We start from the raw sequence: 25,900 nt of genomic DNA, 5'->3' as shown, positions 1-25,900 counted from the left end.
GACTTCATCAATCAGTCCAATTGTTCTTTGTAAAGCAAAGTGGTGAATCCTGGTAGAAATTAAGTCCCTCAGAAGCTTCTGTTGATTTTGGTGATGGGGTTTCTTATTGAAACTTACAGGATACTGCAAGGCCTGGATAGAGTGTGGATGGGGAAGTTTCCACTTGTAGGAAGAGCTAGAACCAGAGGACACAATCTCAGACTAAAGGGACGATCCTTTAAAACTGAGATGAGGAGGAATTTCTTCAGCCAGAGGGTGGTGAATCTGTGGAACTCTTTGCCACAGAAGGCTGTGGAGGCCAAATCACTGAGTGTCTTTAAGACAGAGAGAGATAAGGGGATCAAGGGTTATGGGGAGGAGCCAGGAGAATGGAGATGAGAGAAAATTCAGCCATGATTGAATGTCGGAGCAGACTCGATGGGCCAAGTGGCCTATTTCTGCTCCTATGTTTTGTGGTCTGAAGGTATTATGGGGTCTTGCTGCCCATGGATTCTTACAGACTGATTGTGTGAGTGAGCAGTTCCAGCACTGCCCTAACTCACTGGGTTAAGTTACACCAAGGGGTAGAACAAGTCCTTATTGTTCAAGCTTTGTTCATGTAACATATTAATTATCTTACGAGGAATGCAGGTTTCTTTCTTATCTCAGCCTGTTTTTTCACCCCATGTTTAAGTGATGTTAACAAACCACACCCTGATCAACCTGAGAGAATGGGTTGGAGCTACCATTGCAGTCCCTGAGGTGACAGACTACCCACATCCATTAGTTGCTAGTTGCTATGTAGATCTCTGCTAGGCCGGCCTTACGTTATCAATTCAGGGGGAAAGATGTGACTTTACCACAAAAATCAGGAGCATGATTCGATGTAACCAAGTGGTTTATGGGTCTGATGTTGCTTTTAAGCGAGCGCATCCTGACTCCAGATTCCACATAAGCGAGTTTGATGTTACATCCTCCAGCTGTCACACCTTCGCCCACCCATCAACCATTTACAACATATCCGTTCTCCAGAATGGATCCCATTAGGGTAGCCAACGGTGACTAAAGTATCCCTGGAGGTTTCAGTACGTGACTTTCCCCCACTTTCCAACCATTAGTTGGCCAACACACCCATCCTGCCGTAAGACACCAAATGGAAATTAGAAAGACACATGAACCAATTGGATGATACCTGACTGTCTGCCTAACAACCATTTCTTCCCCCATTTGTATCATTATGTCTGGCAAAGAGCTGTTCAAAGAAAATGTTCGAAAAAAAAAAGATTTTATTCTCTGCCCTGACATGATTTTACTCCCGGTTTCCACTCAGCAGTGTCCAGAGATTGATCTTCGATCCCTGGAGATCTGCAGGCAAATGCAGGCGGGATAACGATCCAAGGCACCATTGAAGCAGCCGAGAAACGATGGGGCTGGACCCCTCTCAATGTTCAAGTTAGCCAGAAAATTGGTGACTCTTTTATTAAAGCAAAAAAAAGGAGGGGGGGGGGGATTTTCGAGCCACATTGCGTCCGCTGCGAATCCCGCTATGTGTGGAAAATGCGGGGAGAGGCCTGAAACGGGATGTGTGCTGGACGCTAAACAATTTGGGATGTTCTTGGGCTCTCCTTGCAGACTGATTACCATTTATTTAAATGGGCTGTAATATTCAAAATTGGCTTAACGCCAAATCTTCCGGGAACATCCACTGTTCCCATCCATCCGCGTCAGGTGATGCCTGCGGGAATCACTATTGGTTTCCACAAATGGAGACCACATGTGAGGTCCGTGCCAGCGGGTACTGAGGCCACTGTGGTCTTGAGGTGTTCGGAGATATGGCAGCAGCCAGGTTGGCACTGCCACTTGGCACTGCCAGGGGGCACTGCCAAGGGGTGGGGCCAAAAGGGGCTGGGGCTGACTGGGTGAGGCCATGCATGTAAGGCACCCCATTGGGAGGGCCTGATGCCAGTGACCTATATTTTATTTGGGGAGGAGGGGGAACTGTCAGGCAGGCGATCTATGTTCGGTGGGGGCAGGGGAAACATGCCATCAATGATGGGGGTTCCCAATGTCCTTTCGGGGCCGGGTGATCTTTAATTTCACTTTGAGTTCAGGGCACCCATTACAAATGGACATCCCGATCTCTGTGAAGCCCGGCTTGCGGGCGTGTTTGGAACTCGCCCCTCACAATGATGGCGCAAACCATGCCCCCTTCAAAAATGTGGCTAAGTGCGGGAGTATCTCGTCTGGAAACCTGCCTGTTCACACTGGACTTGACACTTTGCCAACATGGCAGTGACTCCCTGACAGTGCCAACCTGGCAGCACTCCCCTTATGTGTGCGCAGGGTGGGGTGGGGGGGGTTGGGGGGTTGCCCTGGTACATTTAAGGGGGGGTTGCCCCAGTGCTTTTAATAATAATCTTTATTAGTGTCACAAGTAGGCTTACATTAACACTGCAATGAAGTTGCCATGAAAACCCATAGTCGCCACACTCTGGTGCCTGTTCGGGTACATAGAGAGAGAATTCAGAATGTCCAATTCAGCTAACAAGTACGTCTTGCAGGACTTGTGGGAGGAAACCGAGTGCCCGGAGGAAATCCACGCAGACACGGGGAGAACGTGCAGACTCCGCACAGACACTGACCCAAGCCGGAAATCGAACCTGACACTCTGGCGCTGTGAAGCAACAGTGCTAACCACTGTGCTACCGGGCAGCCCAATTTTGCACTGGCACATGAACCTTCAGCGCCCTCCGGTGGTGCAGACACTGAACAGCGTCAGGATGCAGGGTCCAGGAAGACGTTCCACAGGATTGACAACCTGCTGTTGCTGTAACAGATTGGGGCGCAGAGCGAGTCAGATGGTTACTCACTGCAAACTGCTGTGAACAGCTGCTACAATTGTGTGGATGAACAGACACGGAATCAGAAGCCTATGGTTTGATGAATGATTACACTTAACAGCAAAGGTAATTTTAAATGGTGAAGCGCAATTGTATTTTGGATGGTAAAGGAATCATTAAGTTCAACAATATTAATCAGAAATGAGCAGTCCTTGTACAAGTTATTTGTTCAGCTATTTATAAATTAGTTTGTTCCTCCCACCCCACCCTCCTCTCCTGGCGGTATGATGACTCAGTGGTTAGCACTGCTGCCTCACAGCGCTAGGGACACGGGTTCAATTCCGCCTTGGGTGACTGTGGAGTTTGCACTTTCTCCCTGTGTCTGTGTGGGTTTCTCCCGGGTGCTCCGATTTCCTCCCACAGTCCAAAGATGTGCAGGTTTGGTGGAGTGGCCAGGCTAAATTGCCCTTTAGTGTCCAAAAGGTCAGGCAAAGATAGGGCGGGGGCATGGGCCAAAGTAGGATGCTCTTTCGAAGGGTCGGTGCTCACTCGATGGGCCGAATGGCTTCCTTCTGCACTGTAAGGATTCTGTGGTTCACCTGGTTTTGTTTCACAGATGCCATTAATACCTGTTACCACAAAGCGAGTTGTCATTCTTCATCAGTGAAGTGAGGATGGGAGGCTGTTCGGCCAATGAGGCATCGTAACTGAGCTTGATCTTTCCCCGAGCTGCTGTCCACAGACAGAAAGTCACAAAACAGCAACAACTTGTGTTTATATAACAGCTTGCCTCAGGGGAGGTGATGGCATAGTGGCTTTGTCAGTGGACTAGTAAACCAGAGATCCAGAGTAATGCCCTGGGGATCCAGGTTCAAATCCTGTCACTGCAGATGATGAAATTTGAATTTAATAAAAATCTGGAATGACCATAAATGACCATTGTAGAAGCCCATGTCCTTTAAGGAAGGAAATCAGCCTTCCTGGTCTGGCCTACATGTGACTGCAGACCGACAGCAATATGGACTCTTAACTGCCCCCTCAAGGGCAAATAGGGATGGGCAATAAATGCTGGCCCAGCCAGCAATGCCCACATCCCATGAACGATTGAAAAAAACAAGATGCTTCACAGAGACAAAGTAATGGCACCCAACAAAAAAAGGAGATAATTGGACAGGACACCTAAACTTTGGTTAAATTCTAAAGGAGTGCCTTAAAAGAGAGAGACTTTTACTTTGGTGGCAGGGTTCCATTCGACCCACGCCCCCCCCCCCCCCCCCCCCCCCCCCCCCCCCATCCCCGTAACCCCACCAAAGCGGCAATTTAGTTTGGCCAATCCACCTAACCAGCACATCTGTGGAGGAAACTGGAGCATCCGGAGGAAACTCAAGCGGACACGGCGAGAAACTGCAAACTCCAAACAATTGAACCCAGGCCCCTGGCTCTGTGAGGCAGCAGAGCTAACCGCTGGGAATTGAATGAGCGCAGATATGTTGAAGGGTTGTGGGACTGGAGGAGATGACAGACTGGGGAAACTAATGGGATGAAAGGTTGACAAGCCCGCTGGATCTGATGGCCTGCTTCTTAGGATCTTGAAATAAGTGGTTGTAGAGATAGTGGGTGTATTAGTGGAAGAGGTGTACGCTCCGTTTATTCTGACAGTTCTTAACTTGAAGAATTTATAAAGGACAATCACGGGCTTTTAGGCTCAACCACAAATGCTTATTTAAACAGAAAAAAACAACACTCAATTCCTAATGCAAGTAGCAAAATGATGAAAAACCACAGGCAAAACCTCATGTTTCTGCCTAAACCTCAACTCAAACCCCCTCAGGATTTAGTTGCAATCCTTAAACTATCCTCAATCCTCAGCCCCAATATCCCTCAGATCTGGCTGCTACTTAGAACTCCCGATGATTGGTCACCTTGGTGTGAGCTGTAGGTCTGTGGATCAGGATGACCGTTCCTGATCCTCCTTTCTGACTGCAGCTCAGACCCGACTGACTTGGCCCTTTTCTGGTACAAAATGTTATCAAAGATATCAAAGCATATTCTGCAGACATCCTGTTTGGGTGGTCAGTGCTTAGCACCTTTTAATCTCCTTGAGTATTGGCCCTGCCTTGGTCCAGACAAATCCATTCATCGAGATGTCGTTTCCACCATGGATCCCAATCATGTGTGATGTCCCTGGCTTCCATGTTGATATGTATGCGATAAAGTCCATTCCTCCTGAGCTCTTGTCGCTGTATGTTTGTACAATGACTGTTGTCTGGAGCCATCAGCTCTGATGGTCTCCCAGTTTCTTTCATTGGTTTGTCTGATGGTCACTGTTTTACCTTTGAGATGGTAATGTCCCGGTGTCTTGGTTTCGGTATCGACATGTTTTGTAGATTAACCCCTTTCAGTACAGTTTTCTTTTTAGCAGGGATAGATGGTTGGTTAACTTCTTGAAAACAGAGAGCTGGGATTCAGATTGGCAAACGGTAATGCATGGAGTGCCACAGGGTTCAGTTTGTTGATGATACAGAAATAGGCAGGAAAGCAAGCTGCGAGGAGGATACAGAGGGTCTCCAAAGGGATATAGATTGGTTCAGTGGGCATAAACCTGCCAGCTGGAGTACAATGGAGCAAAATGTGAGGTTGTCCACTTCGGCAGGTAGAATAAGAAAACATGTTCAACCACAGAGAGGCTACAGAATTAAAAAAAAATGAAAATCGCTTATTGTCACGAGTAGGCTTCAATGAAGTTACTGTGAAAAGCCCCTAGTCACCACATTCCGGCGCCTGTCCGGGGAGGCTGGTACAGGAATCAAACCGTGCTGCTGGCCTGCTTGGTCTGCTTTAAAAGCCAGCGATTTAGCCTGGTGAGCTAAACCAGCCCCTATGCTGTGGTACAGATGGATCTGAGTTTCCTTTGAAACGGATCACATAAAATTAACACACAGGAAAAGCAAGTAATTTGGAAGCCAAATGGTAATTTGGTCTTCATTGCAAGGGGGACAGAGAATAAAAGTAGGGAAGTCCTGCCAAAATTGTACAGTGCACTGGGGAAACTGAAGCAAGAGGATGTGTGGTCCCCTTACCTCAGTACATATAGATTTGCATTGGCAGGTGTTCAAAGATTCACTGGGTTGATTCCTGGGGTTATTTTAGAAGAAAAGATCGAGCAAGTTGGGCCAATACTCATTGGAGCTTAAAAGAATGAGAGGTGATCTTATTGAAACATTTAAGATTCAGAGGGGTCTTGACAGGGTGGATACTGAAAGGCAGTTTCCTCTTGTGAGGAAATCTACAACTAGGAGGCGCAGTTTTAAATAAAGGGGCCTTCCGCATCATGAAGTGAGTGAGGTGGAATCTCTTTGAGGATCGTTAGGCTTTGGAGTTCTCTGCCTCGGAGAGCAGGGGAGATCGGCTCATTGAATGTATCCAAGGCTGAGTTAGACAGATTTTTGATCAATAAGGATTCAGGGGATATGGGGGGTTTGGGGGGGGGGGGGGGGGGGTGAGGTCAAGGTCGCAATCAGATCACAGTAAGAAGTCTTACAACACCAGGTTAAAGTCCAACAGGTTTGTTTCAAACACGAGGGGCGCGATTCTCCGCAAATGCGGAGAGTCGTGAAGGCTGCCATGAAAACGGCCGTGTTTCACGGCAGCCTCCGCGCCCCCGCCCGGGACCCGATTCAGCTCCCCGGTCGGGGCTAGCATCGCGGCCCCGTGAACTACGGCATCGCGGGCTTAACGAATTTCGCTAAGCCCACGCGCCAAAGTTAGCAACGGCTGACGCATATGATAATGTCAGCCGCGCATGCGGGATTGGACGACTCCAAACCGCGCATGCGCGGATGACGTCATCCACGCATATGCGTCAGACCCGCGCATGCGCGGTCCGTAATGCCCCTCAGCCGCCCCGCGGACTGATCCAGCTGGGCGGCGGAGTAACAAAGAGTGCGCGGGGTAAGTACGCGCTGGGCACCGATCGCGGGCCCATGCCACCCTTGGCACGGCCGTGGTGCGGCCGTGCCAATCGGTGGCATGGTTGTGAAGAACGGCACTTTGGCGCCGTTTTCACGAACTTGTATAGCAGGTGTATTCAAATTCGTGAAAACGGCCGTAAAGGCCTTGGAAATCGGCCCATCGGCCAGGGGAGAATCGCCGCTCGCCGTAAAAAAAACGGCGAGCGGCGATTCGTGTCGGGGGGCGGGCGTGGGGGGGGGAGAATAGCGGGAGAGCGTCGGACCAGCGTTGCCGTAAAAATTTGCACCGCCCGCTATTCTCGGCCCCGTCGTGAGTGCGGAGAATCGCGCCCGAGCTTTCGGAGTACTGCTCCTTCCTCAGGTGAATGGAGAGGTGTTTACACATATTGTCATTGTTACAATCCCAGTTGATGTTATAACTGGACTGGAAGATCCCAGATTAAAACCCTGGCTCAAAGGGCCATAGCTTTTACCTTTTTTTAGAAAACCCAGAGGAGCGGTTGATTACTCTGAGCCTGTACTCATTGGGGTTTCGAATAATGAGGGGGGATTTTATTGAAACTTACAGAATACTGAAAGGCCTGGATAGAGTGGACGTTGAGAGGATGTTTCTACTTGTGGGAAAAATTGGAACCCGAGGGCACAGCCTCAGACTGAAGCGACGCTCCTTTAATACTGAATCAGGAGGAATTTCTTCAGCCAGAGGGTGGCGAATCTGTGGAACACTTTTCTGAAGAAGGCTGTGGAAGCCAAATCACTGAGTGTCTTTAAGACAGAGATAGATAGGTTCTTGATTAATAAGGGGATCAGGGGTTTTGGGGAAAAGGCAGGAAAATGGGCATGAAAGAAATATCAGCCATGATTGAATGGCGGAGCAGACTCAATGGGCCGAGTGGCCTAATTCTGCCTGTGCCTTATGGTCTAACAGAGTCACAGGACTGCTCCCCCCCCCCCCCCCCCCAAGACTATTCCGCCATTCAATTAGATTACGGTTAATCTGTACTCAAACTTCATTTATCTGCCTTTGATTAATATGTCTCAAATCTGTTTGAAAATGTCCATTGATCGACCCTCCACTGCCTCCGGGGGAGAGAATTCCAAGTTTCAACCAGCCATTGTGTGGAAAAATCCTTCCTGATGTCCCTCATGGATGGCCCAGCTCTAATTTTGAAGATTGTTGTTACTCCGTACCAACTCTATCGATCCTTGTTACATCTGAAAGACCGCGAGTGGCTCTCGAAAGCGGTCAGCAAAAGCAGCACAGGGAAAAGCTTTCTCGCACGGTGAGTGGCTGAGGTCTGGAATGCACGGCCTGAGGGTATAATGGAGGTAGATTCAACCGAGGCTTTCAAAAGGGAACGAGACTGTTATCTGAAGAGGAACAATGTGCAGGGTTACCGTGAGAAGACAAGGGAGGTGAATTGCTCATTTGGAGATGGGCTGAATGGCCTGCTTCGGGTCTGTATTAATCCTGTGATTCTGAGATTACACTTCAATCTTCTCAAGACAAAAGGAGTAAAAGCCACTTAAATTCAAACCATCCACAAAGTTTAACCCTCCAGTTATGATTCTGAATGTATGTAAAATAGTTGCTATGCTTGCCCACATAACTGTCATCACTGGAGTGCAAACACTTCTGAGGTGAAAGGAACCAGCATTAAATATAAGTAAAACTTTTTAAAGTATTAATAGATTTGACAGAGCTCTTAATGGACCTTTGCAGAGCTGCATTTTGAGTCTTCTTTCTATCAGACATGCAAAGGAATTGTCTAGTTGATTGGTATGTCAATTGAAAAGCACAATTACTTTCTCACAAAGCAATCTTAAACTAATTTCTTTGCAGATTGACCAGCTCCCAACGCTGAGGTTCAACCTATCATCAGGAACTGACACAGAGTTCAGTGGCATGAGATCCCTGGTCCTGGGCAAGATTATGGGTAAGGCACAAGCACGGACACCTTTGATGTAGGTGTAGATTTATTGTCATGTGTACCGAGGTACAGTGAAAAGTATTGTTCTGCCTACAGTCCAAGCAGATCATTCCATACATGAAAAACATAGGACATACGATAAATACACAATGTAAATATACAGACATAGACATCGGGTGAAGCACACGGAGTATAGTGCTAACAACAGGAGAGAAGATGTGTGGAGAGATCAGTTTAGTCCATAAGAGGGTCATCCAGGAGTCTGGTAACTGCGGGGAAGAAGCTGTTTTTGAATCTGTCAGTGCGTGTCCTCAGACTTTTGTATCTTCTGCCCGATGGAAGGAGTTGGAAGAGAGAATAACCCGGGCGGGAGAGTTCTCTGATTATGCTGCCCACTTTCCCAAGGCAGCAGGAGCTGTAAACAGAGTCAATGGATGGGAGGCGCGTTTGCGTGAAGGACTGGGCTGTGTTCACGACTCTCTGTAGTTTCTTACAGTCTTGGGCTGAGCAGTTGCCAAACCACGCTGTAATGCAGCCAGATAGGATACTTTCTATGGTATATCTATAAAAATTGGTAAAGGGATATGGACATGCCGAATTTCCTTAGTTTCCTGAGGAAGTATAGGCGCTGTTGTGCTTTATTGGTCGTAGCGTCAACATGGGTGGACCAGGACAGATTGTTGGTAATGTGCACACCTAGGAATCTTGCATCTGTAAGTCCAAACCCACAATTACCAGGTCTAAAGCCCACAACTATCACTACAGAAGTAATTTGATGGAGAAAAAATTGCAGGACTACATAGAAGAGCTGAAATGCTCTTTCAGAGAGATGGCAAGGCGAACTTGTAACAAACGTTCTCAGTCTGTGTTAGAGCCAATTTATGATTCTATGAGAACAAGATTTGAGCTATCTTGGAGTTAAGCTGTTCACAGGCAATTTCAAGAAGCACTTCTTCATGCAAAGAGTCGTGCAGACACTGATTTTTCTCCCCCGAGAAACTACTGAGGTTGAGATGAATCAATGGAAGATTTCAAAATTGAGCGTAGGTTTACAGAACCAATTTGTGCGAATGGAGTTAAGTTATTGATCAGTCATGACTAATTAAATGGCTGATAAAGGATTGAAATACTGAAAGGCCTACTCGTTACTTAATGAGGGATATTCTTGCATTGGAAACAGTCTCGAGAAGGTTCACTCGGCTAGCACCTTTGATGAAGGGGTTGTCTTAGGAGGAAAGGTCGAGCAGGTTGGGCCTATACCATTGGGGTTTAGAAGAATGAGAGGTGAACATGTAAGATTCTGAGGGTAGAGGCTAAGAGGATGATTCCCTCATGGGGAATTGAGAGCTAGGGGGCACGTTTCAAAATATGGGAACTCCTATTTGAGGTGGAAATGAGGAGGGATTTCTTTCAAGGAGTGGTTAGGTATTTGGAATTCTCCACCCTTGGGAGCAATGGAGGCTAGGTCACTGAATCTATTCAAGGCTGCGTTGGGCAGGTTTTTTGCTCTGCAAGGGAGTCAAGGTGGAGGGGGGGTCAGGCAGGAAAGTGGAGTCAAAGTCGCAATCAGAGCAGCTATGTAGCATTGTGGATAGCACAATCGCTTCACAGCTCCAGGGTCCCAGGTTCGATTCCGGCTTGGGTCACTGTCTGTTCGGAGTCTGCACATCCTCCGGGTGCTCCGGTTTCCTCCCACAGTCTAAAGATGTGTGGGTTAGGTGGATTGGCCACGATAAATTGCCCTTAGTGTCCAAAATTGCCCTTAGTGTTGGGTGGGGTTACTGGGTTATGGGGATAGGGTGGGGGTGTTGACCTTGGGTAGGGCATAGGGTGCTCTTTCCAAGAGCCGGTGCAGACTCGATGGGCCGATTGGCCTCCTTCTGCACTGTAAATTCTATGATGATCTATGATGAATGGCGGAGTAGGCTCAAAGGACTGAATGGCCTCCTCCTGCTCCTGTTTCTCATGTTCCTGTTCCCACATTCCAAATCGACGCTGGCAACTTCCCCACAGGAGATGAGGAAACTGGGAATGATACCTGTCAGGGAAAAGGCTGCTACTCAGGCTGGTACGTATGACCTTGAGGACAAGTACAAATGGGCGGATTCCTGATTGAACAGAGGCCTCTGGGGATAGGAAACCATATGGACCTGGACGTGGGCAAGGCCTGAATTAGTACTGAGACCATAAGACCATTAGCCATAGGAGCAGAATTAGGCCACTCGGCCCATCGAGTCTGCTCCGCCATTCAATCATGGCTGATATTTTCTCATCCCCATTCTCCTGCCTTCTCCCCATTACCCCGATCCCCTTATTAATCAAGAACCTGTGCTGAGCGAACTAATCCCAGTTCCACATTGGGCACCTCAGAATTCAGGGTAGCTTGTGGTAAATCATGTGAAGTAAACTAATTTTAACAATGTTCAACAAGAACTCATTTAGCATAAAATGTAATGTACGGCCAAAGCCCCAAATTAACTTTTGATGTAAATTACGTTCGACTAAAGCGGCTAACCGTTTAATTATTGATTGTTCTGGAATTGTTAATTACAGGGTCAAGGGTGCAATGTTATCTACTTGTTGAGTGCCCACGAGGGTCATCTATGGGGCTTTTATAATAGTATACAATCAATTAAATGATTTGTCACCTTCAAAAAGTACACTACAATTCCCTTAGGATGTACCAAAGCGCATTACGGCCAAAGAAGTATTTATCGAGATGCTATTATGTAGGAAATGTAGCAAACTGTTTGGGCACAGAAAGATCCCACAAGCAGCAAGCAATGACTAAACTCGTGACATCTTTGTCCAGTTTTACTGCGTGTGTCTGTTGGCTGCTCACTCTGCTGTGTGCTGCAAGTCAAACATTTGGGGACGGTGGCAGAGAAGCTGAAACAAACAATAAAGCATGAGAAAGCAGGGCTGGATTTCTCCAGCCGCTGGGATGCCCTGTTGCCACCGGCAGTACCCTCCTCTGCCCGTGGGTTTCCCACCGACAGTGGGTGGCTTCACGGGGGTAGGGCGTCGCGTCGCCAGCGAATGGAGCGCCACCGAGAAAGATGCGCCCGGGGGACCGGAGAATCCAGCCCCAGATGTTTTACGGGCATTGAAATAAAGTTCCTGTTCATGCACTGAACCTGGTGAGACTCATCTCTATATATCCTGTTTCCTTAAACCGGCTGTGTTATGGCCATAGTACAGATGCACAAAGAACATCTAGTTCTTTGACCAGCAAGGTAATTTATTAATAAGGTGAAAAAGTGAAAATTGTGATTCAAACATTAACGAATAAATTCATAGAATTTACAGTGCAGAAGGAGGCTATTCGGCCCATCGAGTCTGCACTGGCCCTTGGAAAGAGCACCCCACTTAAGCCCACAATTCCAACCTATCCCAGTAACCCCACCTAACATTTTTGGACACTAAGGGCAATTTAGCATGGCCAATCCACCTAACCTGCATGTGTTTGGACTGTGAGAGGAAACTGGAGCACCCGGAGGAAACCCACTCAGACACGGGGAGAACGTGCAGACTCCACACAGACAGTGACCCAAGCCGGGAATCGAACCTGGGACCCTGGAGCTGTGAAGCAACTGTGCTAACCACTGTGCTACCATGCTGCCCCAATTAATTCCGTGAATTCCTCTACAGCTACTTATAGTGCGACCAGCCTCTTGTATGACTTACTACCAACTGCTGGATGTCTCGAGTCACATGGTAGATCTCTATCGCCACCAGCTGGTTGAAGGTTGCATTAATAACGATATACATTGATAGACAACTATATACAAAACTGTCCACAGGCACATCACCACAAGCAGCATCACAGTTTCTCATCCCAGGAAGGCAGGCAGGGTCTGCAGGTGTAATGTCTCTTCCAGAAATGGAATATGCGACACTTCAGCACTCTGTTAATGCTGCATTGAAGTATTGGTCCAGGTTCTCTGTTTCAGCCTCTGGAGTTTTGTCATGTATTGGGCAGGGCTTAATACAGCCAGCTCCACAGAGATCAGGGCACTCATCCTTACCTGGCCTGGCCTATATATGATTCCAGATCCACAACAATGTGGTTGACTCTTAACTGGCCCCTCAAGGGCAATTAGCGATGGCTCGTCCCATGAACGAAGGGTGTGGGGACCACAAGCTCACTTAGAGATTGGGGACCCGTTCAAAATGGCGGCCCGATCTCTAAGTTTAGCTACCCAGTGCTGAAAAAAATTTTAAGGACGCGATTCACCGGAAAGATTTGTAAATGTGGTAACGAGCAGGAACTGCTGCAAGCTTCCCGGTGCCCGGCCCAGCAAAGCTATTCAATATTAATTGGTCCCCTTAACGAGGCCCCGTGGGATTCTCGGCGCAAATGACAGCTCGCCAGACGATTCTCCGGCACCGTGCTCGCTAGTCCCTCGCTAACAAGGTCGAGCAGCATTTAAACTGCACTTGCTCAGCCAACCCCAGCCAGCTCGCAACAATGGCGCCCAGAAGATTGGCCACAAATTTCATGGGAAGCTGATCTTGCTAGGTTGCTAGACGCAATGGAGGCCAGGAGGACTGTCCTGTTGCCCCGAGGGTCCCGGAGGGTCAGTCACAGGGTAGCCAGTGCTGCATGGGATGAGGTGACGGCAGCTGTGAGTGCCAGGAGTGTAACCAGGAAGACTGGCCTCCAGTGCCTGAAAACGGTCAATGACCAATAACGGACAGGATGAGTGAGTCAACACCAATGTTCCCCCCTCCCCCACCCGAGACATTTCCGCCCTCCCTCAACGACCATCCATCCCCCAACTCTCCACAAGACACCAACCCTCCCTCCACCCGTCCCCTCTTCAAGAACCCCAACCCTCCCTCCACCCCCTTCTCCCTTCACCTCACCCAACCCTTCCTTCACACTCTCCCCTCCTTCCACTGTGAACAACGTGGCTAACAATGGCCTCTCTGTGTCTCCTCAGGAAAAGCTCTCCCACAACCGGAGAGGGCCCAGACTGACGGTGAGGTGTTGGGCATAAGAATCCTCACCTCCCTGAAGGGATGGCCCCTGGAGGTGATGGGGTGGCTGAGGGCAGGGCGGTCACCAACGCGGAGGCTGGCGGACGCCGCAGAGGTGAGGAACCACCGGACTGCACCCAGAGGATATGTCAAGCGTGAGTTGTTATAACTTTACTGATTGACCCATTCCCACCCAATGACCACATGTCTTTTGTCCCATAGATCCGACAGCTGACGACACTGGCCCATCTCCAGCCTCCAAGGAGACCACCTCAGAGGGAAGCTCCAAGTAACATACTATGGCGGCGTCACAGCTATCAGTTCCACCAGCGCAGATACATGCACCTCGGTGGGAAATATTAGTGGTCAGGCCTCTGGAGCACAATCTGGTGAGCACCACACTGCTGCTGATGTACATCAGGTGGAGGCAGGAACCCCCAGGTGAGACAGCATTCGGAGGTCTGCTGGATCCCAGGACCCAGCTGTGTGCCAGCCTGTCCAAGGTCAACACCTCCACCCAATCCCCATAACCCAGTAACCCCACCCAACACTAAGGGCAATTTTGGACACTAAGGGCAATTTATCATGGCCAATCCACCTAACCTGCACATCTTTGGACTGTGGGAGGAAGCCGGAGCACCCGGAGGAAACCCACGCACACACGGGGAGGATGTGCAGACTCCGCACAGACAGTGACCCAAGCCGGAATCGAACCTGGGACCCTGGAGCTGTGAAGCAATTGTGCTATCCACAATGCTACAGTGCTGCCCCGATTGGGCTGGGTCTATGGAAGAGGTAATCCTGGAGCTGATGGAGACGTTAGGGAGCGGTAAGAACATTCAGAGGGAGATGTCAGCGACATTCCAGCAGATCCATGGCCGATTGGAGGACCCCCAGACAGACACAAGCGATTTTGCCGGCAATGTGTGGCACCGAGGCCAACACTGCGAGGGTGGCGAGCAGAATGGAGAGCCTGGTGCACGACATCGGCATCATTGGTGAAGGTGTCCAAGGCATCGCGCAGTTGGTGACAGCTATGGCTGAGGACCTTGACAGAATGCCAGCCTCACTGGGGGATGCCGCCCAGTACCAGGCGGACCTTGACATGTTCTGCTCTCATTCCGGGGCAACACTTGTCCCGGCCCGTCTGCTCCCCCGACTACTGAGGCCTCTGACCGTGCAGCTAAAGGGTGTTGCTAATAGGGAATTGACAATCATGGTGAAGTGAGCATTTCACACAACCCAGTGAATTCCCATGGCAGGGTGAGCCATGTAGCATGGGGAGTCACTGTCCAGCATGCCAATCAGATCGCTCTGCTTGAACACCGCAGCAAGCAACACCGCACATGCAGCAGCCAACGTCTGCACACCCAGAGGATGGGTCACAGCTCCAGGGGCATGTCTATGGCCAGAGGGTGGGTGAGTGCTGCGGGAAGGGGTTGATGCTTGGAGACAGGGGCCAAGGGTTCGGAGGTCAGTCTGAGTTACAGACAAAAGTGACAGATGCCTCATACTGGTTGTGCTCCTGGGTGTTTCTTGTGTGTAACAATTCCCCACTCTCCCGATGATGCCGGCCCTTTCCCGCCATCCCCCTTACCCCACCTCCTCCTCCCTCCACCCCCTCCCTTCCCCTTCTGGTGCTCTCTGTGATCCTCGATGTGCTTTGCCTTCCTAGCTCTTCCACTATGTCTTGATGTGTCCCCAGGATGCACATCTGAGGTGGAGGCACAGCTGCTTACCACGTCCTGTGGCCTTCGATGCTCCTGGCGAGCATCCTCTGGGAGCTCTAGGGCCGGAGGGCCCAGCTCACTTATCAACGGCCCTGTTCTGGGGGCTGGCTGTGAGATGCAACCTCATCAGAGGGGTGGAACTCCATGGAGCTGGTGGCCGCTGTCGCCACTCCCTGGGAAGAATCCGGGTTGGCACTCAGCGCTCCCTCCTCCTGCTCTGTGCCCATACGCCCCTTGGGAATGAGGGGCAGCTGGTTCGAGCCCTGGCTGCCCCTGCATCACCAGCCTCTGCCAGCCCTGGAGGGTCCCTATGGTCTACATCATCGTGTTGGTGCCCTCGGCAATGCTCCTCAATGGCTGGGACATGCTCTGCAGTACCTCGGCAGTGCCCACCTGAGACTGGGAGAAGCACCACAGCACCTTGGCCATGAACATTGAATTGCCTTGCCGGCCTCGCTGGGACATGTGCCGGGAAGCTTGCGGCAATTCCCGCTCGCTACAGCACTTAGAAATTTTTCCGGCGAATCGGCTGGCGAGCCTTCATTTGGGACGAGAAGCCCGTGAGACCTTGTTAAGTGGACCAAGTAACATTGAATTGCGTACCCGGTCTCGGAATGGGTACACACGATCCAGGGGTTGGGCATGGTGGTGCCATGTGGTTGGCCCCAAGACCTCACCCCGTCCTCCCATGGTGGCCCACCCCTGCGGTGGGTCCCCCACCCCCAGCCGAGGGTCCCCCATCCTCCGCCGAGCACAGGGGCAGCGAGCCCAGCGCCCTCGGGTTCTTTGCCTGTGAGCAAAGATGGCTACTCACCTCCTCGGCTCCCCACAGAAGCCCTTCCGCCAGGTTAGCATTTTTCGAAAGGAGTACTAATCGGCGCCAACATGAGCACTTTCTGGGGAGACCGCTGAATTGCAGGGGCCGTTGGATGTGGGGTGGCTCCCGTTAATTGTATGGAAATGGGGCTCAAGTGGTGATAATTGGTTTCTCGCCACGCGATGGCGAGATCCCGATTTTGCCTGCGAGAGCGGGTCGGTTGCTTCGCAAACTGTTTGGCTCCTGGCACCGGCCTCATTAGGCTTGAGCCAGAGCAAAACGAGGCCGGAGAATCGCCCCTGAAGTTATGGTTTTAAAAGCGTACTCTATCCAAACAGGTTTTCTTTTAAAAGGCTGAGATGGTGGATAATTAAGATGTCATTGAGCGAGCTGTGATGTTGATTTCCCATAAACTATTAATAAGCAATTTGTTAGCCTGATCTGGCAATTTCAGACATTTGATTAAAAAGTCCTTTATCTTCCTAATTACATATTGAACATAGGGAGTGTGAGATACATGCTTGCCAAGGGACTGGGTAGGAAATTATTTTAAAAGCGAAAACTGTGAGGGCAATTGCTGAGATTAAGGGTTGGAGATCGAGGAACACCTAGAAGGCATCTAGCTATGCAATTTAACCAATTGATGTAAGGAGGTGGGCGTGTTTATTATGTTTTATCTTCATGCAGAGATAAGTTGAACTCCTCAAACGAAGTTGAGTTCAGTCAAAACGTCTACCATACTGGGGCCAAACCCATCGATTCATTTGCAGATGTATCTCATAAAGTGTATGTGTGGTGTGCAGTCAGCAAGATGAAACAAGAAGATGGGCAGTACAGGAGGTTTAACGGTCCCAGCCAGTGGCAAGAATTCCACAGTCCACCAATGGCAATGGACTTCTGAACAGCTCACCACATTTAACCGCCTGGCCTCAACCATGATGGAGTCATAGAATTACACCCATGGCTATAAATATACCATATTGTAAGGGTCCTCTCTGTTTGTTCCCTTATTTTCCCTTTCTTTTATTTTTGCTGTTACATTTTTGATCCATGGATGTTTAATAGGCCTATGACTTTCAGGCATCACAGCCTGGAAGCAACCTGTACCTTCAATTCAAACAGAAGGATCCAGAAAGCTGTTTTAGACTGGCTGACATCAGTGATGACTCACTTTGATTGATTTGGTTGTGGGCAATGGATTGGCTCAAAGGGTTGTGCTCTGCCTGGTAATGGGTGCTGGTTGGATCTTATTCTACTGAATTGATTCAGAGGTCTGAGGAACTTTGAGGGGTTTTTTTGGCAACAGGAAAGTGAGAGTTTGTGTTAAATCCTCTCCAGAAAGCTGTTGCTAACTCTCCCCGCAAAAGGTCGAACCAATCCTCTCCTTAAGGTCATTGTGAGGGCTGACTCTCGGCAAGACTGGGTGGCATTCTCTTGAGAATGAAAAAGCTTGAAGTCAAACCGTGAGCTGAAAGTAAGGTTTCATGTGTAAAAAGAGTTCTATACAAAAAGATATAGGCCTAGATGTAAACATCGAACTGAATGCCCAGTTTGGTGTAAGGAGGTGGCCATGTTTATCCAGCGTCTTTCCAGAAAGCCTGCTGTCTGTAAGTGCGGTATTAAATGGGTGACTCAGCAAAGAAGATCACTACCGGCAGTAAACCAGAGGCTTTAATCAACCAGCGTGCTTTGGGGAAAGTGTGCTAAAAAAGGGATGGGCAACAAATGCTGGAGCAGCCAGTGACACATACCTTCCATGAATGAATAAACACAATTGGGGATAGATCATGCGTCCATCACTATTGCAACACAGCTCTTTTTAGGCAGCGCGGTAGCACAGTGGGTAGCACTGTTGCTTCACAGCTCCAGAGTCCCAGGTTCAATTCCCGGCTTGGGTCACCTTCTCCCACGTGTCTGCGTGGGTTTCCTCCGGATACTCCGGTTTCCTCCCAAAAGTCCCGAATGGCGTGCTATTAGGTAATTTGGACATTCTGAATTTTCCCTCTGTGTACCCGAACAGGTGCTGGAATGTGGCGACTAGGGGCTTTTGACAGTAACTTCATTGCAGTGTTAATGTAAGGCTCCTTGTGACAATAAAGATTATCATTATTATTGTGCACTTTGGCACCCTGAGAACACAGTATGGTGTAACATTAAGAGTTCTTTCTGTTTGCTAACAGGTTGGGATAAAGAGTCAATGTGATAATTTCTTGGCTTCTTTAGGATATCAAACATGCAAACCTGATCCAAACTTGTTAACCGATGCATTAAAAATGCAGCAGATAGCCAAGGAGATTGTGGAGGCGTTGGTGGTGATCTTTCAGGAATCACTGGAGGCAGGAACTGTCCCAGAGGACTGGAAAGTGGCTAATGTAACACAGTTGTTTAAGGAGGGAGGGAGGGAGGCAGAATGTAGGAAATTATAGGCCGGTTAGCCTGACTTTGGTCATTGGTAAGATTTTGGAGTCCGTTATTAAAGATGAGAAGTGCATGGTAAAATAGGACTGAGTCAGCACGGCTTTGTCAAGGGGAGGTCATGTCTGACAGATTTGTTAGAGTTTTTTGAGGAGGTAATAAGGAAGTTAGACAAAGGAGAGCCAGTGGACGTGATTTATTTAGATTTCCAGAAGGCCTTTGACAAGGTGCCGCGTAGGAGACTGTTAAATAAGTTAAGAGCCCATGGTGTTAAGGGTAAGATCCTGGCACGGATAGAGAATTGGCTGACTGGCAGAAGGCAGAGAATGGGGATAAAGGGTTTCTTTTCAGGATGGCAGCTGGTGATTGGTGGTGTACCTCAGAGGTCTGTGATTGGACCACAACTTTTCACAATCAACATTAATTATCTGATCTGGAAGAAGGTACTGAAGGCACTGTTGCTAAGTTTGTCGATGATGCATAGATCTGGAGAGGGGCAGGTAGTATTGAGGAAGCAGCGGGGCTTCAGAAGGATTTGGACAGGCGAGGTGAGTGGGCAAAGAAGGGAAGATGGAATACAATGTGGAAAAGTGTTAGGTTATGCACTTTGGAAAGAGGAATGGAGGCATTGACTATTTTCAAAATGGGGAAATGCTTAGGAAATCAGAAGCACAAAGGGACTTGGGAATCCTTGTTCACGATTCTCTTAAGGTTAATGTGCAGGTTCAGTCGGCAGTTAGCAAGGCAAATGCAATGTTAAAATTCATGTTAGAGAGGGCTAGACTACAAGACAAGAGCTGTACTTCTGAGGCTGTATAAGATTGTGGTTAGATCCCATTTGGAGTACTGTGAGCAGTTTTGGGCCCCGTATCTAAGGAAGGACGTGCTGGCCTTAGAAAGGGTTCAGAAGAGGTTCACAAGAATGACCCCTGGAATGAAGAGCTTGTCGTATGAGGAACGGTTAAGGACTCTGGGTCTGTACTCGTTGGAGTTTAGCAGGATACTGCGAGGCCTGGATTGAGTGGATGTGGAGAGGATGTTTCCACTTGTAGGAAAAACTAGAAACAGAGAACACAATCTCAGACTAAAGGGAAAATCCTTTAAAACAGAGATGAGGAGGAAATTCTTCAGCCAGAGAGTGGTGAATCTGTGGAACTCTTTGCCACAGAAGGCTGTGGGGGCCAATTCACTGAGTGTTTTAAAGACAGTGATAGATAGGCTCTTGATTAATCAGGGAATCAGGGGTTATGGGGATAAGGCAGGAGAATGGGGATGAGAAAAATATCAATGATTGAATGGCAGAGCAGACGTGATGAGCCGAGTGGCCTAACTCTGCTCCTATGTCTTATGGTCTTATGGTAAATGATACGGACTCCAGAACTGTAGATGGTTTTAAGTTAGAAGGGCAGCATTGTCGGCGCAGGCTTGGAGTGACAAAGTATCTGTTCCTGTGCTGTACTTTTCTTTGTGTTTTGTTCTTTATTGATTCTGGATCCCAAAATCTGATACACTTGAGCAATGCATTAATAGACAGCAGGAACCACTCACTGGCCACTAGCCGTCTTGAGGTGTTAATGACAAAGTGTAAGTGCTTTAAACATTAATTAACGTTTAGATGAATTTACAATTAAGTACTTACACTGCATGAATAATTGAAAATGCCATTTGTCATCGGTATGTTTCAAAATAGTATACCGGCCACAGATACAGCACACAGTATCAAGAAAATAAAGTGAATGCTAAACTCAACATTATTCATGCTTAAGCACATCCAGCAGTGAGTTAGGGGGAGATTTTTAATACATTTTTGGGTCGGTATCCTCAAAGCAACAGGGAAAGTCTTGTTGGAGGTAAGTGTGATCGTCATTGAAATACTTCCACTAGATTAAGCATGCAGATATGTTGCGTATGTACATCTCATGTAGCATTGCTGATAGGTAGCCTGGAATTTGGTTGTCATGTTTAGCTGTGCTATCTGGTCTGTTCCTTTAAAATCACTGCTCCAGTTCTTTCTGGTCTGGACAGGCAACTGGAATTTTGAAGCTGTGTGCAAAATCCAGAGACAGATGAGCGGAAAATTGTAACCGCTCAAAAAGCTGCCTTTATTCTGCATTTCTGATTGCCCTTCAATAATTGTGTGGGAAATCCATTGAATCCCTACAGTGCCAAAGGAGGGAAGCACCCTACCTAGGCCAACTCCACCATCTTATCCCTGCAACCCCACCTATCCTTCACATCTTTGAACTGCGGGAGAAAATCGGAGCAGCCGGAGGAATCACAGACATGGGGAGAACAGCAAACAGCCTTGGGTGACTATTTGTGTGAGTTTTGTACGTTCTTCCTGTGTCTGCGTGGGTTTCCCGTGGGTGCTCTGGTTTCCTCCCACAGACCAAAGACATGTAGGTGAGGTGGTTTGGTTATGCTAAATTACCCTTTAGTGTCCAAAGGTGTGTAGGTTAGGTGGGGTGATTTGATCAAAGCTTCCAAAAGATTCAGGAGAAGAGATAGTGTCGGCTGAGGGAAACTATTCCCGCTTGCGGGGTCCAATAATCAATGGCTAAACTAGGAATGTTCCAGCTGCTCGCGTGGGAGAGGGGCACATTTTAATTTTTTCCTGACCCCGAGGGGTGGGTGCAATGAGCAAATTTTGCAAAGATAACATTTGGCTTAACAATGGACATGACTTCTTTTAAAAGCTGATGTATGAAAAGTAACAAATGGTGGAGCCAAAAAAATCACAACAATAAATTGATCATTTAAAAAAAAAGTAAAAAATAAAGACGACTATTAGGGTATGAAAGGGTGAGAATGTATTTGTCCAGCTCACTCCCTATCTCAGGGTGCTGACGTACCCTCCCTCACACATTGTGAAAGTAGGTGAGAGCGCTTGCTTGCAGAAAACATAAAAACCTGACTGCAAAAGCTTCTATAGATATGTGAAGAGAAAAAGACTGGTGAAGACAAATGTAGGTCCCTTAACAATTAGAATCAGGTGAATTCATAATGGATAACAAAGAGATGGCAGAACAGTTGAACAATTACTTTGGATCTGTCTTCACTCAGGTGGACAGAAGTAACCTTCTGGAAATACCAGGAGACAGAGGGCTTAGCATGAAGGAGGAACTGAAGGAAATCCTTATTGGTCAGGAAATTGTATTGGGGAAATTAATGGGATTAAAACCCCGATACATCCCCAGGGCCTGATGCTCTGCATCCCAGAGTACTTAAGGAGGTGACCTTAGAAATAGTGGATGCATTGGTGATCATTTTCCAGCATTCTTTAGACTTTGGAAATGTTCCAATGGATTGGAGGGGAGCTAATGTAACCCCACTTTTTAAAAAAGGAGGGAGAGAGAAAATGGGGAATTATAGACCGGTTAGCCTGACATCGGTGGTGGGGAAAATTCTGGAGCTAATTATTAAGGATGAAATAACTGAACATTTGGAAAACGGGGACAGGATCGGTCCAAGTCAGCGTGGATTCATTGAATCATATAATTTACAGTGCAGAAAGAGGCCATTTGGCCCATCAAGTCTGCACCGGCCCTTGGAAAGATGTTATGGGCCAGGGTTTAATAGAAACTCCAAAGTATATTATGGAGTTCACCTCACCTATAACGTTTTGTTGAATTTGGCTAGGATGAGCACAAGCGACTGCCTTTCAAGTTTTATTCAACTGCCTTCCTAGATGCTTTTAATCAAAAAACAAGCTTTATTCTAACAATTATTTTGTTAACATTTGTATAAACACATACTGCAAGAACTTTTATCGATTACAAACATAAAGACCCCACGCAGCTACAGTAATCTATGTATAACCCTTAATGAATCTCCCTTAACTGTTCCAATTCACTAACAAAATCCAAGTAAAACTAGGAATCCCTTTTCAAAGGCGTGACCGAACACATGGCATTCTCACTTGTATAAGACTGTGATTACTGATACTCTGTTCTCCCTTTTCAAACAGCAGATTTGAATTCCTTCCAGAACGCAATTATCTCTTTTAAGTTACCAAGCAGTCTGAAAACAGCTTTTAAAATGAAGCTAGAGAGGCAGGCAACTTATGTTCTCTGTCTGAGTCCAGAGTAGCCCAATGTGAAAGTGAAACCCCCCAAAAAAACTCCCAGGGTCACAGCCCAGCTCCATCCACACAATGACATCGCTAGCCAAAATGACACAATGACACACAATGACATCGCTGATAACACAAAAACCTTTCTTAAAAGGACACTCACATGACAAAGAGCACCCTACTTAAGCTGTACTTAAGCCCACACCTCCACCCTATCCTGGTAACGCAGTAACCCCACCTAACCTTTTTGAACACTAAGGGCAATTTAGCATGGCCAATCCACCGAACGTGCACATGTTTGGACTGTGGGAGAAAATCAGAGCATCCGGAGAAAACCCGTGCAGACACGGGGAGAACGTGCAGACTCCGCACAGACAGTGACTCAGGCCGGGAATTGAACCTGCGACCCTGGAGCTGTGAAGCAACAGTGCTAACTACTGTCCTACTATGCCGCCCCACTAAAGGGAAATCATTCTTGCCAAATCCTATTGGACCTTTTTGAGGATGTGACCAATAGAGTGGACAAGGGTGAACCAGTGGACTTTCAAAGGTCCCACAAAAGGGATTAATGTGCAAACTGGTATTGGGAGTAATGTATTGACTTGGACAGAGAACTGGTTGGCAGACAGGAAGCAAAGAGTGGGGATAAATGTGTCCCTTTCAGAGTAGCAAGCAGTGACTAGTGGGGTGCCACAGGGGTCAGTGCTGGGACCCCAGCTGTTCACAAAATACTTTAATGAATTGGACAAAGGAATTCCATGCAATATCTCTAAACTTGCGGATGACACTTAGCTGAATGGCTATGTGTGATGTGAGGAGGATGCAAAAAGGCTGCAGAGTGATTTGGGCAGGCTGGCTGAGTGGGCAAATACTTGGCTAATGCAATTTAATGTGAGTAAAAGTGAGGTTAGCCAGTTTGATGGCAAAAACAGGAAGGCAGATTACGATCTGAATGGTGGAAGTTTAGGAAAAGGGGAAGCGCAACGAGACCTGGGTGTCATTGTGGACCAGTTGCAGAAGGTTAGTATGACGATATAGCAGGCGCCGAGGAAAGCTAATGGCATGCTGGCCTTCATAGCGAGAGGATTTGAGTAGAGGACTAGAGATGTCTTGCTGCAGTTATACAGGGCCTTGGTGAGGCCACACATTGAGTATTGTGTGCAATTCTGGTCTCCTATTTTGAGGAAGGACATTCTTGCGATTGAGGGTGTTCGGCGAAGGTTCACCAGACTAATTCCCAGGATGATAGGACTGACATATGAAGAAAGATTGGGTCGACTGGGCTTGTACTCACTGGAGTTTAGAAGAATGAAAGGGGACCTCATAGAAACATATAAAATCCTGATGGGACTGGACAGGCTAGACATGGGAAGAATATTCCTGATGTTGGCGATGTCCCGAACTAGGAGTCACAGCCTAAGAATAAGGGGTAAGCCATTCAGACTGAGATGAGGAAGAACTTCTTCTCTCAGAGAGTTGTGGACTTGTGGAATTCTCTACCACAGGAAGCAGTTGGGGCCAGTTCACTGGATATATTCAAGAGGGAGCTGGATGTGGGCTTTGCGGCTAAAGGGGTCAAGGGGTGTGGAACGAAAGCGGGAATGGTGGTGCAAGCTCGATGGGCCAGATGGCCTATTCCTGCACCTATTTTCTGTTTTCTATGTTGCTAATGTGACATCTCTATTTTCATATCTGAAGTGCAATGTCCAGAGGGCGCTGCATAAATGTTAGAAGCAAGAGCTTATAGATGAATATTAATTTGATACAACTACTTTATAAAACTGTACCTTTCCTTGAGGATTAATCACTGCAAGCGGTGTTTATATTACAGAAATTAAGTATGTTGAAATGGTTTTTATTGCCAGCCAAGAGTAGGGATTTTAACTGTTTTAGAATTAATTCCTGTGCCACTTTGTTTGAACTGCAGACAGTAGCGAGTTGGACAAGGAACTTCTGAAGGCAAACGCGTGGGGATTCATCGGCTGTCTTTCCACTGTCCAGTTTAATGGAATTGCGCCGTTGAAGGCTGCCCTCCGTCATCCCAGCACTGCACCCGTTACTGTCAAGGGTCATTTAGCCGAGTCAAAGTGTGGCATTTCAGGATCGGCTGGCTCTCGAGCAAAGACAACAATCCATCCGCTCGCAGGTAATTTCCTTTTTATCTCGCTTTGCTTTATTTAGCTATCCCTATAAAATTACGCAGCATACAAGGCTCTGAAACCAGCCATACTGCTCAAACTATCCATGTCAGCATTTATGCTTCACTTAAAAACCCTTCAGCATCAGCGCAACCTTTTATTCCTTGCTCCTTCAGATACCTGTCTAGCTTTCCCTTCATTGCGACCCATACTGTTTGCCTGCCACCACTCCCTGCGGTCATGAATCCCGCGTCCTCGCCAATTTCTAGGTGAAGAAGTTTGTTCTGAATTCCCTATTTGGTTTCTTTGTGACTGTTGATGGCCTCTTGTTTCCTTCTTCCCCACAAGTGGAAACGATCCCTCTGCATCCTTCAGAAACTTTCAGAAGTTTAAAGACCTCCTTTAGTTCCTCTCTCAGCCTTCAGAGGCTTTCTCCTAGGGTAGAGGGGTCAATTACTAGGGGGCATAGGTTTAAGGTGCGAGGGGCAAGGTTTAGAGGAGATGTACGAAGAAAGTTTTTTACACAGAGGGTAGTGGGTGCCTGGAACTCTCTGCCGGAGGAGGTGGTGGAAGCAGGGACGATAGTGACGTGTAAGGGGCATCTTGATAAATACATGAATAGGATGGGAATAGAGGGATACGGACCCAGGAAGTGTAGAAGATTTTAGTTTAGATGGGCAGCATGGTTGGCACAGGCTTGGAGGGCCGAAGGGCCTGCTCCTGTGCTGTACGTTTCTTTGTTCTTTGTTTTTGTTCTCCTTTTAAAGGGAAAGACAGCCTGTCTTTCCTGATCGGGACAACCTCTGAGTTATGTTTGTACATCTTTTTGGTATAGAACATAGAACATAGAACAGTACAGCACAGAACAGGCCCTTCGGCCCTCAATGTTGTGCTGAGCCATGATCACCCTACTCAACCCACGTATCCACCCTATACCTGTAACCCAACAACCCCCCCCTTAACCTTTACTTTTTAGGACACTACGGGCAATTTAGCATGGCCAATCCACCTAACCCGCACATCT

The 25,900-nt window shown here is 47.8% G+C and overlaps 1 protein-coding gene across 1 annotated transcript in view; it reads left to right on the top strand.

Moving 5' to 3' along the window:
- LOC119962143 (contactin-associated protein-like 5) overlaps window positions 1-25,900 on the top strand; it is a 1,043,235-nt gene that overhangs the window by 956,974 nt on the left and 60,361 nt on the right. The window contains exons 21-22 of the mRNA XM_038790068.1: window positions 8,634-8,727; window positions 24,666-24,884. Coding sequence (XP_038645996.1) covers window positions 8,634-8,727; window positions 24,666-24,884 — 313 coding nt within the window. The remainder of the gene's footprint in view (window positions 1-8,633; window positions 8,728-24,665; window positions 24,885-25,900) is intronic.

Source organism: Scyliorhinus canicula, chromosome 2 (genome assembly GCF_902713615.1).
Source record: "Scyliorhinus canicula chromosome 2, sScyCan1.1, whole genome shotgun sequence".
Taxonomy (NCBI): Eukaryota; Metazoa; Chordata; class Chondrichthyes; order Carcharhiniformes; family Scyliorhinidae; genus Scyliorhinus; species Scyliorhinus canicula.
Note: the sequence above shows the minus strand (reverse complement) of the source record. Positions and strands in the feature narration are given on the sequence as shown.